Source organism: Cydia pomonella, chromosome 4, assembly GCF_033807575.1.
Source record: "Cydia pomonella isolate Wapato2018A chromosome 4, ilCydPomo1, whole genome shotgun sequence".
Lineage (NCBI taxonomy): Eukaryota > Metazoa > Arthropoda > Insecta > Lepidoptera > Tortricidae > Cydia > Cydia pomonella.
Genome location: NC_084706.1, coordinates 19,950,529 through 19,968,279, shown reverse-complemented (window position 1 = coordinate 19,968,279; position 17,751 = coordinate 19,950,529). Strand labels below are relative to the sequence as shown.

The window sequence follows — 17,751 nt, the reverse complement described above, 5'->3', positions numbered from 1 at the left end:
AGCATGGAGTCTAGGTTCTCATCCCTCTCGTGGCAGTGCAGCATCAGGTGTTCCTCGCCCTCCTTGGGAATAACCAGCCGTGGTTTTCCCCCGAAGATCACCCAGCCAAGCCCAGTTAGCACTGCCGCTGGCTCGTCCAGACCCCTGACGATTGCTTCCTGTGGTAGTAGCACAGGCCATTGGTCGATGCCGATAAGCAGTTTAGGTATAGCCTCTTCATAGCACGCAGTCGGTATATTTTTGAAGTGTTCCAGCTCCATGATTTTCTTACTCATCCGTTGCGTGCGTAGGCCTATACGTCGTACCGTCGTGAAGACGAGATCGTATGCGGTTTCCAAGCCCTTTCCGCGTACGCGCACCTTCACCTGTCTGCTTATTTCAGGCTCCGCTTCCATATTGCTTACGCCTGCGAGACATAGCGGCGTGGCAGGTCCCGTAGCTCCTACGGTGTCCGCTACGTCTGTCTGAATCAGGCTTATAGTGCACCCGTCGTCCAACATAGCGTAGGTGTCCACCTTCCCCTTAGGACCCTCTACGGTGACGGGAACCATTTTGAGGAACACCGTGGTTGTGTTATTCACATACTCCGTAGTGTTCGTAACAGTGTCCGGCTCTTGTGCTATAACCGCCGGCGTATGTCCGGACCCTAGGCTGGCGGTGGGCTGCGAAGAGGGCGCGGCCGCGCGGGACACTGGTGGCGGCCGGCGTTCACGCGTCACTTCCTGCGCCTTTCCCTCGTGCAGCAACTTATGATGCCTAAAAGTGCATCCGTCGATTCCACAAGGTTTGTTATGGCACTTAGTCTTTCTATGCTTGCTGTTTAGGCATCTGAAGCATATTGTGTTACTCCTGGCCCAGTCCCATCTAGCTCCTATGTCCATGGCCAAGATCCGCTTGCACTCCGGGGTTCTGTGGCCACCGCCGCAACATAGGCAGGGTACACGCCGCGCCTCGGCGTTACCCGTCGTATATGCCTGCTCGGCGTGGTACTGCGCCTGCTGTGGACGTCTACTTCCCTGGACTCGTTGGCTCGTCGTTGATGGGCGGGCGGCTTCCTTCGCTGCCGTTTCCCTCCTCTTCATATTGCTTGTAGGTAGCCGAGCGTGTGAGAACTCTAACTCGGCGTCGCTTTCCTCGATGAGAAAATCCGCCATGAGCATAAGCTCACATTTACCATTATTTATATTTTCTCGGGCATATGCACACCATCTGCTTCGTAAGTGGGGACTCAGACGATCGGTTATTTCTCTTACCAACAAAGGATTGTTACTGTAATTTTTACTATCCAGTTCACACAAGGTGCTTACTATATTGACGACTTTTGTAGCAAAGTTATTTAAATCTATGGCACTAGGACCCACAGGCGGCAGACGTTTAAGCTCTTCTAGCGCTTTATCGACTAAAAGGTCAATCCTTCCAAAGTTCTTTTTCAACAATTTCATTATTAAATCTGGCTGTGTCGACGTTGATAATAGATGTTGCACGCATTGGCGTGCATCCCCACGTAAACAATTTCGAAGCCTTGCCATGTTTTCGAATGCACTAAAATTGTAGCGTCGAGTTGACTCGCTGTAGGCATTATAAAATAATAACCACTCGTTCGGGTTGCCCGAGAAAGGTGGCAGCTCGTAGCATTGTTTTGGCGGCGTTGTGCGTACGGCGTCCCTTAATTGGTCGGCGAGCCTATTAAATGCAGTAGCCGCGTCACTCGGCGGCGGCTCTACCGACGACCTTAGTTTGGTATGAGGAGTAAACGGCGTTGACGCGAAGTAATCCCTTTGTGGTTCAGTTCGTGACTCCATGTACTCGTTGCGTGGTCGCGACGGCCCCATTTCTGGCTCTAAGGGCGACGGCGCACGGTACTCGTATTGTGATCGTCGCGGCGGCTCTACCGGTGACGGCGCCCGATATTCATTGCGCGGTCTGCGCGGCGGCGATCTATCCCCTTTCCGTGGCTGGCGCGGCGGCGATCGGTACTCAGTTCGCGGCCCGCGCGGCGGCGATCGGGCGCGCTCGGCCCGTGTCGGCACGGGTAGCGTCTCTACGCGAACGCGAGGCGGGTCGTCGTGGGGGCGATGCGGCGTCTCGACGATCTCTCCAATGTCATTAAGCCACTCGCTGACTCGGGTCTCGGGTTCGGCTCGTACTCGTCGCTTGGGGCTACTCCCGCGTGATGATGCCACGGAGGTGTCCGAAAGTGACCCATATTCGTTAAGCACGACGTTAAGACGGTGCTTATATTCTATGTCAAGCATCTCGCGTTCCAGAGCGAGCTCCCTGAGCTTCAGTTCCAGTTTCTTTTTTTCTTTTATATATTGAAGCTCTTTTATTTTGCTTGAACATAGACTGCTGATGTGTGAACCCCTTGATGATGCAGATTTGACCGACGACTCTTCATTCCGTGCGTTTTTCTTAGGCGAGGATGCCGGAGGTAGGGGTGTGGTGCGCGGAGGTTCTTGCCTCTCCTCCGCCGCCCTACTCTCCCCCTCGGAAATGGGCGACATTCTCCTTGACTGCGCGCTCAATTGTTCGCGCTCGGCGCGGCGTCGCTCAATCCGCCGTTGATTAAACCGCTCGATCACAGACGGTGAACGCGGAGGCCCCTTGTGGACAGTTATCTTCACGGCCTTTGTCAGTGGTACCTCGGCCTTAAGCCTTCCCTAGTACCGGCGGCGAAGATTTGGAACCCGCCTCTGCTTCCTCGTCGATGGCCTTTGACCCGGTGCCCTCGACGTCCTCGCGGTGTTCCCCCCTAGATGGAGGGCTAGCCGTCGACTCCCTTCCGGTAGCCGTCGTTAACGGCCTCCCGGTGCGCTGGCTAGACCCTCCCGACGTGTCCGTTGCCCGCTCCGCGACCTCTGATACGCGACCCGTGGTATCCGTGGAGGTCGTACGTTCCCGCTCGTTCCTGGTGCGGTCCGACTGCGATCTTGTTGTAACTCCCATTTTCGAGTTACTTCCCGACATTATTAACACTTCACAACACAGTTCACTGCACGGTTCGTCAGTCACACACAATATTCACACAACACAGTTTCTACTGTTCAGTATTAGTCCAATAAGAATCTAATTAGACACTCACTGTACTCACTGAAAGTTACTAGGTCCCACTGAATTTCAGGATCCGGCTCGAAGGACCAAAACTGTAACCGCCAGAGGACACCCTGGAGTCAGCTCTCAGCGATAACTCAGTTTAATATTTATTTACGGAGCCTGCTGGTTCGGAAATCCAATTCCTCCCACGGTGGGACGTAGTTGGAGCGTCAAACAAACACCACTTAATTAGATTCCTATTTATTTAGCACTAGCACACACTTAGTCTAGACCTTAGGCACCAAACTTAAGCACTAAACACTAACACTATAGGCACTTTCACTATAACGTTATTCTAGTACTTACTAAGGTAAAATAACTAAGCGGTCCACGTAACTAGCACTAAAACCACTATTACCACTAATACTGATCACAACTTTAGGGCACTTTCACTTTTTCCTCACTTTTCCTTTTTGTTTTCCGATCGCTTGAACTGAACTGAACTGACTGTACTAACTCACTCACTAACTCACTGTCCGCAGGCCGTATCTCGCCTGCTTATATAGGGCGAATACGAGGTCTCGAAAGTAACTCCAGATAATTCGAGAACGGCCTCGTTACGTGGACTTCTCTTTCTTGTGCTATCTCTTTCTCGCATTGGGCGTAGAACTTTCCCCGTATTTAACCACCTTTTCGGGTTTATCTCGGGAACCCTGAGGTTTTCAGTGATGAACCGTACCTTTTTAGAAAGCATTTACGAAGATCTACCCTATTATACTAGTTTCAGCTGAAAATATTCATAAATATAAGAATTATCTCTATCGATAGTTCAACTCCATACAAAAATAACTTTAAGTCTTAATATCTCGATAATTCTAGGCCCAATGCTTACAATGCTTGTGTCTACGGATAGCTAACCCTATTTTCTATCTATACAGGTCACTACGATCCCTGGGGAAAGCCTAACTTGGGAGAAATCAGGTGAAATTGGGTCGCCTCGGCCCGAACATATAAATACCGCGCACCGAAGTCCGCGCCGCTCAGTACGCTTCCGGCTTCCGCAGTGATCGCACCGGCCGCTCACCCGCGGTGATGACGTCACGTAACAAGCTGACACAAAACGCTATTTTCATAGCGACTACAATTTTATCCTGTTTCTAGTCAATCGACCGATAAGTCAATCATACAAAGTGTGCTTGTGTCAACTTATTTCTATCCTATAGCTAGGCACCCTATAGCTATTTTATCTAGTTTTACGCGTTAGGTAATTCTTTCCGGCCCGGGTCTGTACCGTCCGAGCATTCGTCTCGGTAGGGGTCCATGCTGTCCGTAACAAAGTTCTTTTTCAAAAATTAAGTTTATTGCAGAAAATAGTACACCAAGAACATTAATGGTAAACTTAAATCTAAAACAAGGTTGCTTCCCGACGAAGGTTCCGTCCTGTAGCCTTTCTGATAGATTTCGTTCGTCCTGTAGAAGAGGTCGAGGAAGGCCATGCGAGCGTGGTAGGGTCTGGTAGCGACTCGTATCTCTGTGTCCAGTTCCAGATAGTGCCATTTGTCTGGGGTCACTGGCTGCCAGACGACTGGGATCAGCTCGGTTGGTTCCGGAGTAGGGTTCCTGGGACGTAATGTAAGAAAATATTGAATTACTAGCATCCGCTAGACCAGACAGAGTTGCTTTCGCAACCATAATATTACTAGTTTCTGCCCACAGCTTGATGTGTTTGCCGCAATAGAAAAAAGATACTGAGTTTTAAAATTGTTGAGAGACTAACTGACAGCGCTGGTGGCCTCGAGGTAAGAGCGTGCGACTTGCAATCCGGAGGTCGTGTGTTCAAACCCCGGCTCATACCACTGAGTTTTTCGGAGCTTATGTATGAAATTCGGTGTAGTTTCCGAATTGGAATAATAAAGGATTTTTTATTTATTTTATTTTTTATTTTTGAATAGAATAGAATAGAATAGAATAGAATAGTTTATTGCATATCACATTACAAGCATGGATGGAATGGAACATATAGGTATACATGTGACACCCTGTAAGGGCACAGCAATATAAGAGGGCTACAGTAGGTAATTAAATTACAATTATTTCGCACATCATTAAAATAATATTACACATACATTCACGCATGATCATTTGATTGTATTATAACATTATTTCCTTACATAAACGAAGCACGGTAATATGTTCATTTACTGACTTTATCAAAATATTAATTAAGATTATAAAAACATCCATTAATTAAAAGCAGCAGGTGTTTTTTAAATTGACCTACATTGTCCAGATCTTTGATAGAGTTTGGGAGGTGGTTATAGGTTTTCATAGTCATATAATGTGGGCTACTTGTGACAAGTTTTAATTTTGAAAAAGGTACTTTTAGTTGATTTATGTTGCGATTATTTCTTTTGATTTGAGTTGTATCTTTGAATGAATATAAGTTTAAATGTTTCCTAACGAATTTACATGATTCGAATATGTACATAGACGCAACGGTCAGTATTTCATGTTTAATAAAATAAGGTTTACACGACTCCATTTGATCAATGTTTACTAGAATTCTGATGCACTTTTTTTGCAGAATAAATATTTTTTCAATATCGCAGCTATTTCCCCAAAGGACCAGGCCATATGATATTCGCGAATACGCATATGCGTAATATGCCGCAAGGGATGTCTGTAGGTCTGTAACTCGCTTTAGATGCTGAAGGGCGTATATAAAAGACGATAATTTTTTTGACAATTTTAGAATATGGTCTTTCCAGCTCATATTTGAGTCTAACTCTATTCCTAATAGTGTGGCAGAGCTCACGTTATCTAATTTTGAATTATTATATTTAAAGTCTATTGGCAATGATGATTTTTGATGTGGTTTAAATTGGATAATTTTAGTTTTATTTATGTTAAGCTGTAGGTTGTGGGATTGCAACCAATTAGTAATTGTATTTAAGGTTGACTGTAATTTATTCTGAGCTTCTAAAGTAGTAGCGCATGGCAATAGTATAGAAATGTCATCTGCAAAAAGCGTGCTATGCTCATCAAGTATGTCGGGAAGATCATTTATGTAAATAATAAATAGAATACAGCCTAAGACGCTACCTTGAGGGATAGAGCCCTTTATGGGGACTCTATCAGATCTAATGTGCTGTATTATTGCTCTATCAAAGTCTCTATGCTCTATTTCTACATATTGGGAGCGATCACTCAAATAAGACTTAAACCAGTCCAGCGCAATACCTCTAACACCTATGTTATATAGTTTATCTAAAAGGATTTCGTAACGGACTCTATCGTAAGCCTTACTCATGTCGAGTAATAGACCCACAGCATATTTTTTGTCGTTTATAATACTGAATATCTCTAGGGCATACTTATAGATTTTGTTTTTATTTATGCACGAAATATCATTTGATTTTTATCAGTCGCGTTTCGGTGCAGGAAAACATCATGTGGAAACCGGACTAATCCCAACAACGCCTAGTTTACCCTCTGGGTTGGAAGGTCAGGTGGCAGTCGCTTTCGTAAAAACTAGTGGCTACGCCAACTCTTGGGATTAGTTGTCACAGGCTCCCATGAGCCGTGGCAAAATGCCGGGACAACGCGAGGAAGAAGAAGATTAGACTGACCGAAAAATAAACACATGGAACCCTAAAAACAGCTGCATATTCTGATTTAAAATTCCGATTTACCAATTAATATGTGAAGAGTATGTTTAGTTTGTATATATAGTACAGACAAGGTATTAAATATCGACACGGACAAAAACAGTCACGTCTGAATATATCGGTACGAAAAATGTGCAAAAAATATGTATACACTACCTTATGGACAATAAAGTCGTGTATACATATTTTTGGCATTTTTTTCGTATCGATATTTTCAGACGTGACCGCACCAAAAATAAGTATGTACGATCATGTTGCCCACGCATGCGGGTATTGTGTATATATTATTGGCACGCAGGCTGTCCCCTTAGTTATTGAATAACATTAAAAACAATTGAAAGTGCTTTTTACAAATCATTGCAAATATAAAATGTTTAATATATTTCTTAAATGAATTATCTTACTTCCTCATGTTATGTTATGAGAAACTAAATAGAACTAAAAAAAAATGTTTTTCTTCTCATCGAAAGGAATAAGTAATAAATAATGTTTATATTTTATTGGGCGATTTATTTCCGCTGTTACATATTCTATAATGTTACAGTGCCAACATTTTTGGTATTCACAACCACCAGCCTACTTGACTCATCCAACTGTACTTTATTGTCAAATATTTAGGTACTTCTTACAAATTCTAGGCATTACGCATTTTTTTACCTTTTAGTCCACAAAAAATTTATTATTTGTGGACTAAAATTAATTATTATCAATTAGATGATGAATTTAAAAATATGAGATGATAAAATTAAGGAACCCGGGTCAATAATGGCTCCTAAGGATGTGCCATAATAACAAGAAAATATAAATTGATTACATATTTAACAATTAATAACCATTGGAGAGTTCCATTATCCACCCTCGGGTTCTGATATCTGACCATCAGCACTCGTGATGACAATCTAAATGAGCCCAAACTCGAAGGGGTCGTTACTAGGGTAAAGATTGGCGGATTGTATAATATACCGCATTTTTTAACATAATTATAATTTACCTATCAAATGGAAAATATTTTACGTACCCATATTTGACAAAGTTTGCCCACAATTCTGTCATGCGATCAACTATCAGTTGGTCCTCAGGATCTAGGGGTTTATCCATGTAAGAAATGTCAAACAGGTACCCAAGTTCATCTGCGTGAGTTGCTCCACCTCCTGTCAGGTTTAATCTATGTTTAGAAAAATTTCTGCCACCCGAATAAGAAAACATATACAAATACATGGTTTGCACTCCATTTTCCAAATATTTCTTAACAGTTCTTAAAATTGGGTGATTGAAGTAAAAATCAGACGCCAAATCCATGACCTGTTGTTTTGATTCTACTGATATATCCTCGTCACCGAAATAAAAGTGAGTTAAAAGCTCATGCATTGGGGCATAAAGATCATCTTCATCTTCAAAATCAAAGTTCATGTTTATAAAAAATTGTACAAAATCCGAAATCTCGAATAAGAAATCAGGCAATTGGGCAATGCCACTAAACATTTCATCGTTGTTTAACCCAATTAAAACTTCAATGTCTTTTACTTTCGGCACATTGGTGTTCACCGGATATTCTGTTATAAATCTTTGAACATTCTCAAATTCATTTTCTAGGCAAGGCATAAAACTTGATATTTCTAATTCACGAGTTGCTGCAATTAGTTGATGTGGATCTACTGTAGCCAGGAAATATAATGCGTCTTTGACGTCACTTGAATTATGGTTAAGATGCTTTGCTAATTCAAACGGCGCGTTAGGATCTGGATGGCCGACTGTGTTCCCAACCAAGATCACGCCGCTTTGCGGAATCATTTTGTGGAATAGGTTTTCATCCTGGCCGTAGTACAAATGGAAATCTACAGACATTCCGCCTGCACTATTTCCTCCAATTGTTATCCTAGTATTGTCTCCACCGAACGCTGCAATATTATCTCTGATCCATTTTAACGCCATCACTTGATCTTTCAGTCCTTGATTGCCAGGTACTTCAGGAATATCCAAGCACATGAAACCGTACGGCCCCAATCGATAGTTTATAGTAACAAGAATGATATCATGTCTAACTAAAAAACTGGGTCCGTACACGAATTTGCCGGGAAAGCCTATGGAAAAGCTGCCTCCAAATATCCAAACGAAAACTGGCAAACGGTTCTCATCGCTGGCAGAGTCTGGCACGTAAACATTGATATGAAGACAGTCGAGGGATCCAACGATAGTGTAATTGAACTCTTCTTCTTGAGGACAAATTGACGAATCGTCAAATGCATCAAATGTGCTTTCAAAGTTTGGGTAGGGTTTCGCATTCTGGAAAATGAAATAAATGTTAATGGTTTCATTACTTTAAATCCAGTTAGTATATTTTAACAAGGGAAGCTAAACAGAAAGGAATTATGAATATTGTCCTATTAGAATTATGAATATTGTACAAAGGTGGGCATGCAATATCAGCAACTACAGGCCGGTTTATGCCGGTGCTACCTGTGCACGCATCTATATTCCTATGCTTATACACAAACTGGAGAAAAAAGGAGTTAACATTTTTGCTGTTTTGTTTGACATTATTTTTATTAATCATTTTTATATTAAACCCATACATGACGACTTCTTCAAGGCGACATATTCAGATGGTGGAGGTTTAAGCCGGCCGTCCACCACGACCGGTTTCCCGTGTAGCAACGGACTCCCCCTAATCACCACTTTCTTTGTTTAAAACTTATCTCTCGGGCAGAAAACAACGGGTCAAACTGGGAGAAGTTATCAATGAGTACGAGACTGTGTCTTAATATAGTGTGCCACGGGCAAGTGTCTAGGGGCCTACCCTGTTCTTGGCTTACATCAACGACCTCTGTGACATTGCGAGCCCACATGCAAAAATCTTCTCTTATGCAGTTGACACAGCCATCGTCGTCACTGTTACATCATAGAATGAAGCTAAATCCAATGCTGAATCAGGAATGGCTCTAATCTCTACATGGTTAAGAATAAATTTGTTGACACTAAACGCCAATAAAACAAAATATATATGTTTTTCCATCACAAATTCCACATAGCCAAATCTTGACATGAATCTTAAGATCCACTCTTGCAATCTAACTGATTCCACAACCTGGAGCTGTCCAATTATAGAAAAAGTAACCCAAATAAAATATCGTGGAGTAAATAATTCTTGACGAGCATCTAAATTGGTATTGGTAAAGTGACCCAAATAAAATATCTTGGAGTAAATAATTATTGACGAGCATCTAAATTGATACCGCGCCTGGACCAGGTTATCGGTAGAGTCAGGAAATTGGTCTAGATTTCAGGTCAGAATGCTAAGGCATAATAATATTATATCAGGTAGAGCTAACTTAACCCCTTCTAAATCACGAAACATTCTAAATGAAATTTACATATCTTTGGTACAGTCTGTGTTGGCACTGTTGACTGTTGGCGTACTGCATATCTGTCTCGGGTGGTACAGCCAAGAATCGATTTATTGACTTTGAACGTGCACAGCGGGCACTAGTGAGGGTTATGTACAGTCAGCAGCAGAGAGAGGTGACGACTAGCGAGACGCATTGATTGTATGCAGGGGGGTCACCTTCACCACTCTCTGCAGCTGACTGTACTTCAAAAAATTCAGATTCTCGACGGAGCAACTATACGAGATTAGCGGCCTCTTATCAGTCAGGAAACTTTATATTCTAAGTGCACAGCGGGAGTTAATGAAGGTCATGTGCTTCAACTAATTCAGATTCTCGACGGAGCAACTACACGAGATTAGCGACCTCTTGTCAGTCAGGAAACTTGATATTCTAAGCGCACAGCGGGAGCTAATGAAGGTCATGTGCTTCAAATAATTCAGATTCTCGACGAAGCAACTACACGAGATTAGCGACCTCTTATAAATCAGGAAACTTGATATTCTACGTGCACAGCGGGAGCTAGTGAAGGTCATGTGCTTCAAAAAAATCAGATTCTCGACGGAGCCACTATAACAAATCAGAGAACTTAATATTCTACAGATTATACTAAGAAAACACAAGACCCTTAACTACAATCCTAACTATAACACATAACACAAAACGAACTATAAGTTATAACTTAATGTTGCGAGATCTTCTCATACTAGAACCACATAAATCACTATTTTATGTTGTTTTTGTGTTACTTATAATTAATTTATTGCTTGTAAGTAGTTATATATTGTTTTTAAAATAGTATAGGTAGTAAATGTTTGTGGATACTATAGTTTAGTATATATTGGTTTTCAATGATCACGAAGGAGCGGTGCCTCCTAACACAGGCAAATAATTGAGTCGCTTAACTTCAAATTCGGATAAATTACATATAACTATTACCTTTTCCTAATGCCAAAATCGCAAAATATGGGAGTTGGATTTATCTGACTTTGAAGTTAAGTGGCACGAACCCTACTTACACTTATAGGTAGCTAATGACAGTTGTTGCTCCTTATGGACCCAGAAAAGTATTCGACATTTCGAATAACATTTCCGTGTTAAAGTTGTACTCACACCAAACAGATTATCGGGATCAACTTGAGCATACGGGATGCCCATGAACATGGAGTAGTTCCCGTCTTCAGCGCGCAGTCCTCGTATGTGCCCTACTGGGCTATGCACTTCAGGGTATGCCACATTCTCATCTGCAGGAAACACTACAGCTCCGTCGCTATCAATTACAAATAAAACACACAGAATGATGGATATCCAGGACTTCATTTTGGCGCAGGTAAATTAAAACTAGTCTAAATATATTTAATTCGATACAATTATCTTGATGATAAGATAAAAAAATTACGATAATTATTGTTGTATAATATATTAATATTGATCTCTGATATTCTTGATGGATATCAATTTAGCTGATTTCAAATGAGTAGTGGATAAATCTGTCAGGATTAACTTGGGCGTACGGTTTTACTGAAGTCCCAGCATACACATATGCAATCTCCAAATATGAACTATGACGCATCGTCGTCCAAAGAGATTCTCGGTGCAACATGACAGTCATTGTGAACTAAAATTATACTTAGGTTTTATAATGTTCTACAACTTATTTTGCAGATTCTTATTATAAACTAGAATTTATCCAGTTGGATACAATTATCCATAAATAGGTAAAATAATCATAATACTATCAGATTTAGATTAGATTAAGAAATCTTAACATGATAATATAGGTATGTAACGTGTTAACATATTGGGAGTGTCAAAATTGGCATAATAAGCATACAAAAATAAATTATATTTGATGATGCTTCCAAGAGTTAATGAGTGGTAATAACTAATAAGAGGTTTTAATGGTGGCGTCAAAAAAACGCAGATATTCTATGACCTACAGTGCGCTACATGGCTTCAAGACAGACGCATAAGCCTTAGCCAGAATATCAGTTTGAATTGAAAATTATATTCTCTGTAAACAATTGAATGAGTTATCCAGTGTCTGTTACATGTTAGGCCTTGATCACATGTACTGAGCATAGCATAAGTAGATCGTGTCATTCGCGACGACGCGTGTCTTAACTCGTATTGTATTGTTATGTTATTAAAGGTTGTAAGTAGCGGGATCGATGGGATGTGCTTAGTTATCAGCGGAAGACAGTGTTAGAGTCTGCGCGGAAAGAGAAGACTCATGGAATGTATGGGGCTCAATACATTCCACGACTCTTCTCTTTCCGAACAGACTCTCGTAACGACAAGTAGTTATTTTTTATACTTGGTAACGGTGCACAAAAAAGGTAACACAGTTCGTGTAAAGGTGTAGACCCACAAGAATATGCAGGAGCAAATACCTTCAGCACAAACTAAACCACCAGCTACCACATTTAGTAATCAGTCTCCGAGCATCTCTACATATAAGGTACACAAATTAGCAGAATGCTTTGCATAGTATAACCGTGTCACCAATCGAATCTATCAAATAAAAAGTTTTTTTTTACAGGAAAACAGAGTCGACCGGACTAATCCGGTCCTATTTTTCTTTACCCTAAGAAATCAAGTAAATAAAAATCAAACTTAGAACTTAACTATGCTAGTATTAAAGACAAACGCTTGCTTATTCTATCTCGACGCCACCGCTATTCAGCAAGCAATATATCACTAGTTAGTTTTAACTCAAAACATCTCATTAATGACGCGACGTCACAACTGTCACAAGTAACTTAATTAACGAAATACATTACGAAAAAAATGCAAAAAATAATTATGCTCTGGTAGTGAAGTCTAAACTAAAAAATCTTTCAGTATTGTTTTATAGCACTAAAACCTACTTCTAGTTTAAGTTAGAGGTTATATGTAAAATAGACACTGTATAAAAACAGTGAAACCTTTTTTCGACAGAGATCGTATTTATTTTGACATGAATAGGTACCTCAGTTTTGAATAGAATTATTTCCAGACCTAATCAAATTTGCAAAAACTAGAATGTAGAAAAGTAAGTGGGATCAAATTGTTAAGCTCAAGTACGCTTTAAGCAAAAAAGGGTGTTAATGGTTTTGTTACCGTACCTATACATTATGCACTGTTGTGGGCTTCATAAGCCCAGTAACGGTGATTTATTGTGATTCTAGTTAAGATATTTATTGTTACTAACATAGTTTTTAAATTTTATTGTACATAAACTAACATTTCATGACCCACACGAGCTTGAAATAAACGTTAATTTAATTTAATTAGCCTATTAAAAGATTAGTCAAGCCGTTTCGAGCGTTAACCGGTGCAAATAATATTTCTTCAATTATACTTGCTTGTCATCCCCTCAAATAGGCTGTTTCCATAGTAAGGTATAGTTCCGATCCGGCTACCGCGTGATGTTGCCGGTTTCATTTGCCGCGGAGAGCTCCGCAAATGTTTGCGCCGTCTTAATTAAGCCGATATTGCGGTGCTCTTTGAAAAATAATACCGAATCGCCTTCAATGTGCAATGGAAACAGAGTTAGGGTTTCGTAGTAGCAAAGATGTTACTGTGTAAGCTATTTACTTACAATAAATAAATATAAATAAATAAATATTATACGACATTATTACACAAATTAACTAAGTCCCACGGTAAGCTCAATAAGGCTTGTGTTGAGGGTACTTAGACAACGATATATATAATATATAAATATTTATAAATACTTAAATACATAGAAAACACCCATGACTCAGGAACTAATACCCATGCTCATCACACGAATAAATGCCCTTACCAGGATTTGAACCCGGGACCATCAGCTTCGTAGGCAGGGTCACTACCCACTAGGCCAAACCGGTCGTCAAATACAAATTACAATGTAATTTGTATTTCTCATACCAAGTGAATTGTATTCTGTTTATACTACGTCGGTGGCAAACAAGCATACGGCCCATCTGATGGTAAGCGGCTCCGTAGCCTATGTAAGCCTGCAACTCCAGAGGAGTTACATGCGCGTTGCCGACCCTAATTATCCCCCCACTTTGAGCGTTGGCAACCTTACTCACCGGCAGGAACCACTATGAGTAGGGTCAAGCGCTATTTGTTTGTTGTGTTAATCGGACTTCAGAAAGTACCTTAAGGGTTTTGATGATCATTAGACAGTGGGTGAGTGAGTGAATCAGTGACGGAATCGGGGTTTTTAAGATATGAATAAAATCCAAAGTATGAGAGCTATGTAATTCAAATTTTTATGTGCTTAATAAGTCCACTATTGACATCATATCCCAAGAATTTTATTTATATGGTATAATCCAAACCCAAGTTATGAATGTTCAAAAAAACGACGAAGCATTTCGAGAAAAGGTAGGTAGTTCAATTCAATTCAATACGTTTATTTCAGACACAACTGTCCATATACACAAAACTTACAAGTTCAATTTAAAGATAACTATAGAACTTATCATATCAAACAAAATACAAACACATCCAAGTCAAATAAATTAAGGTAACATTGAAATAAAACTAAAATAGAGATATAACATCAACATTCAATTTTTTTAAATTATTATGTAATTCAAAACTTCAAATTTATGTGTCAAAATTCAATATATTATAAATTCAATGAAAATAATAAATAAATAGGTAATTAATATAATGAAATAAAATAAAATAATAGAATTTTGAAATTAAAATAATACAATGCAAAATACGAAAATTATGTCATACAGCAAAAATTGCAAAATCTCAAAAGATTTTGCAATTTTCAATTCTGTCTAGGCCTTATTCTTTTTTTACTAGATAAGTAATCATTAAAAGTAGTAGTGCCCTTGCGCTTCGCTTTACTCATCTTGGCGGGTGCACTGCCGTGCCGCAGATCCTGAGTCATGGGTGTTTTCTATGTATTTAAGTATTTATTTTCATCTGTAAAACCTACCGAGTCATTCCAAATACTTGAAAAACCTTGAACCTTTCAGATCTTTTTTTTATATTGACAATTTTGCTTTAGTAGAAGAGCTATGTTACGGTAAAATTCAATAGTTTTAAGCCCACTAAACTGAAAGAGACAACTTCCTGAGTAAAGACGCCATCAAATGGCTGTCAACTTATCGAAAACAATGCAAATTGTACCAAAACAGTTGATTTTACATACATATGTATATTATGAAGGTGCCACCATCTAAACATCAACGGGATTCTTTAAATGTGTTTAGTTATTTTACATAGTTGTATCAATTGCTGACTGCTGCTGCTGAGCTGAATGCGACGCGGCGCGGCGCGGTGGCCCAACGGCATTCGGAGATCGCCCACATAGGACATCCATAGGTATCAAAGGATTGAATTCACCCGCGCCGCTTCGCGTTCGCGTGTTATTCGCTTCGCTCACGTAAGACACGGTAGGTATTGAAATCATTACGCTGAAAACTATTAGTGTTTCTGTATGGCCCTATGGTTGACTGGTAGAGAATTTTATTAGTGCCATAAAGTTTAAAGAAACAAATAAAACCTGCAAAACCTTAATAATAGAGTACAGTCTACGCTTGACCGTTTTTCATTTAGCCCGCTAGTGCGCCCGTATTTTGTCCATGGCTTTATTGCAGTGGTTTTTTCTAGATATCCGAACCGTTTCCAGATTCAATTCCATTTTTGCATGTTCAATTGCGCTTATTGCTTTGTGATTCCTTGTTGTGAGAAAGCTTGTAACCTGTATTCGTACAACTATCGTTGGAGAGGCAGTGATTAAATTTATAAGTCTTTTCGATTTTACTTTCTCGGCCGAGTGATAGTTTAGACGCAAGTATGATTTTTTCTCCACACCAGATCGTAAAATTTATCTTTGTTCTTCAAAAAGTAATGAGACAATTGTATTTTATTTACAAGAGTGCAAAGTAATTTGATACAAGTTTCAACTTGTTTCCTCATGATGGCTGCTCGAATTCACCTTTAAGACGAATATGACCCGCGTGAAATCACCTTTTCATACAAACGTAGTCCTCATTTTCCTCTCTGGATATTCACCATCAGATATATCGGAGCGGCCAAGGCACTCAAAAATATCTTAACACGCCTCTATTGTCAAGACGTTAGAGTGCTTGTTCAGAAATTTTTGAGTACATCTGCCGCTCCGATATATCTGATGGCGACTGTACCTATATTTAGGGTTGTAATTAGATTAGTTAAAAAATACAGCGAATCTAATACTTTCATACGAAAATTGTTTTTGCTCTATTTCGTTTGTTTTATATGGTGGAGAAATATAAACTATTTTCAGCCAGCAAAGTTTCAGTTCAGTTCAAATCAAGGCTGTGTGGCAGGGCGGATGAGCAGGTTTTACACGCATTTTTCTTTTCCTGACGAGTCAGTTCACTTTCGAAAAATTTATCAGTGCGTCAACATGAATAGCAAAAAAGAAAAAAAATCGACACTCGCCGAAAACTACAGGCAAGTAACGTGTGGTCGTGTTCATACCCGTTGAGTGGCGAGTGAGTCGGCGCGGGGTATGCTGAGAGGAACAAGAGGCTTGAGGTTGTGAAAATTTAATTGAAGATAACATCTGTATGTACCATGGAATGCAATTAATAAATGAAATGGAGTGACTCGCTCGTCAGTTTGCTAGGCCGAGTACTCGTCACAAAGTACACACGAACCGAGCACTCGGCCGAGGCACTCTCTCGCCACTGTCGATACGTGTGATCAGGGCATAAAGAGCGGGGAGTGTGGGGGTGAGCACTCGACCTAGTAAAATTATTGGGGGACGAGTCGCCGTCTCGGTCATTTTCTCGGCCAAGAACTGGGCCGAGCACTTATACAAGTACTCCCTCGAGTAAGCAACACGAACCTTTCCTTTTAACTCTTGAAAGCCAATACCGCATGGCTCTTAAGTCTGCGGGAGGTTTTCCTCGTTCAATATCCACAGAAATGTTACGAGTATGGGACTTATTGGATGAAGATCCATGGCATCTTAGACGTCATGACTTACACCGAGACATGCTAGACATTTCATTCTTAATAACTTGTGCATCCCAGGACTAGAGAACCCTGGTCCACAATATGTTAAGTCTGGTTAATACAACCCGATGATGAACAGCAACACACTGAAAGAAATGTTTGCATAACTGTAACAAAATTTTGGTTACTGTTTACACAAAAATTGGGACTTGCGAACTATGTGTTATATGTTACAAAACCGTGTTTGGCTATCAGTGTTCAGGTACTGGGTATACACTACAAAATAAGTTTGTAAATTTATGCAAAGTTTATTTTCTTATAACCGTAGTTTAGTTATTTAGTAAAGTTACAAAACCAGTTCGGCTATCTATTTTTTTCAGTGCAGAATCGGCGAAATAGATTATGTCGGCAAAAAAGATCGCAATAAATATGCGAATAAAAGGAACATGTTTTAAAATAAAAATTCTATTTTTTTTAATACTACGTCGGTGGCGAACAAGCATACGGCCTGCCTGATGGTAAGCAGTCTCTGTACGCCTATGTACGCCTGCAACTCCAGAGGAGTTATATGCGCGTTGCCGACCCTAAACCTGGGAGAAGTTATATGCGCGTTGCCGACCAGAAACCCCCTCGTTGAGCTCTGGCAACCATACTCACCGGCAGGAACACAACACTATGAGTAGGGTCTAGTGTTATTAAGGTGGAGGTACTTCCCCAGTTGGGCT

At 40.4% G+C, this 17,751-nt stretch overlaps 1 protein-coding gene across 1 annotated transcript; it reads right to left on the bottom strand.

Moving 5' to 3' along the window:
- Positions 1-4,371: 4,371 nt before the first annotated feature.
- Positions 4,372-11,404, bottom strand: LOC133517239 (juvenile hormone esterase-like). Its single transcript, XM_061850455.1, has 3 exons — positions 11,198-11,404; positions 7,720-8,984; positions 4,372-4,653 (listed from the first exon to the last, which is right to left on the bottom strand). The coding sequence occupies exons 1-3, from the start codon at positions 11,402-11,404 to the stop codon at positions 4,392-4,394; spliced, it is 1,734 nt and encodes a 577-aa protein (XP_061706439.1). The 3' UTR covers positions 4,372-4,391.
- Between the last annotated feature and the right edge of the window lie 6,347 nt (positions 11,405-17,751).

Excerpts from the sequence above, each read along its gene's own strand:
- LOC133517239 (XM_061850455.1), bottom strand. The coding sequence starts at position 11,404 with ATGAAGTCCTGGATATCCATCATTCTGTGTGTTTTATTTGTAATTGAT. Across the intron at positions 8,985-11,197 it reads ATCCCGATAATCTGTTTGGT|AATGCGAAACCCTACCCAAA; the intron begins GTGAGTACAACT and ends TTCATTTTCCAG. Across the intron at positions 4,654-7,719 it reads GCAAACTTTGTCAAATATGG|GAACCCTACTCCGGAACCAA; the intron begins GTACGTAAAATA and ends ATTACGTCCCAG.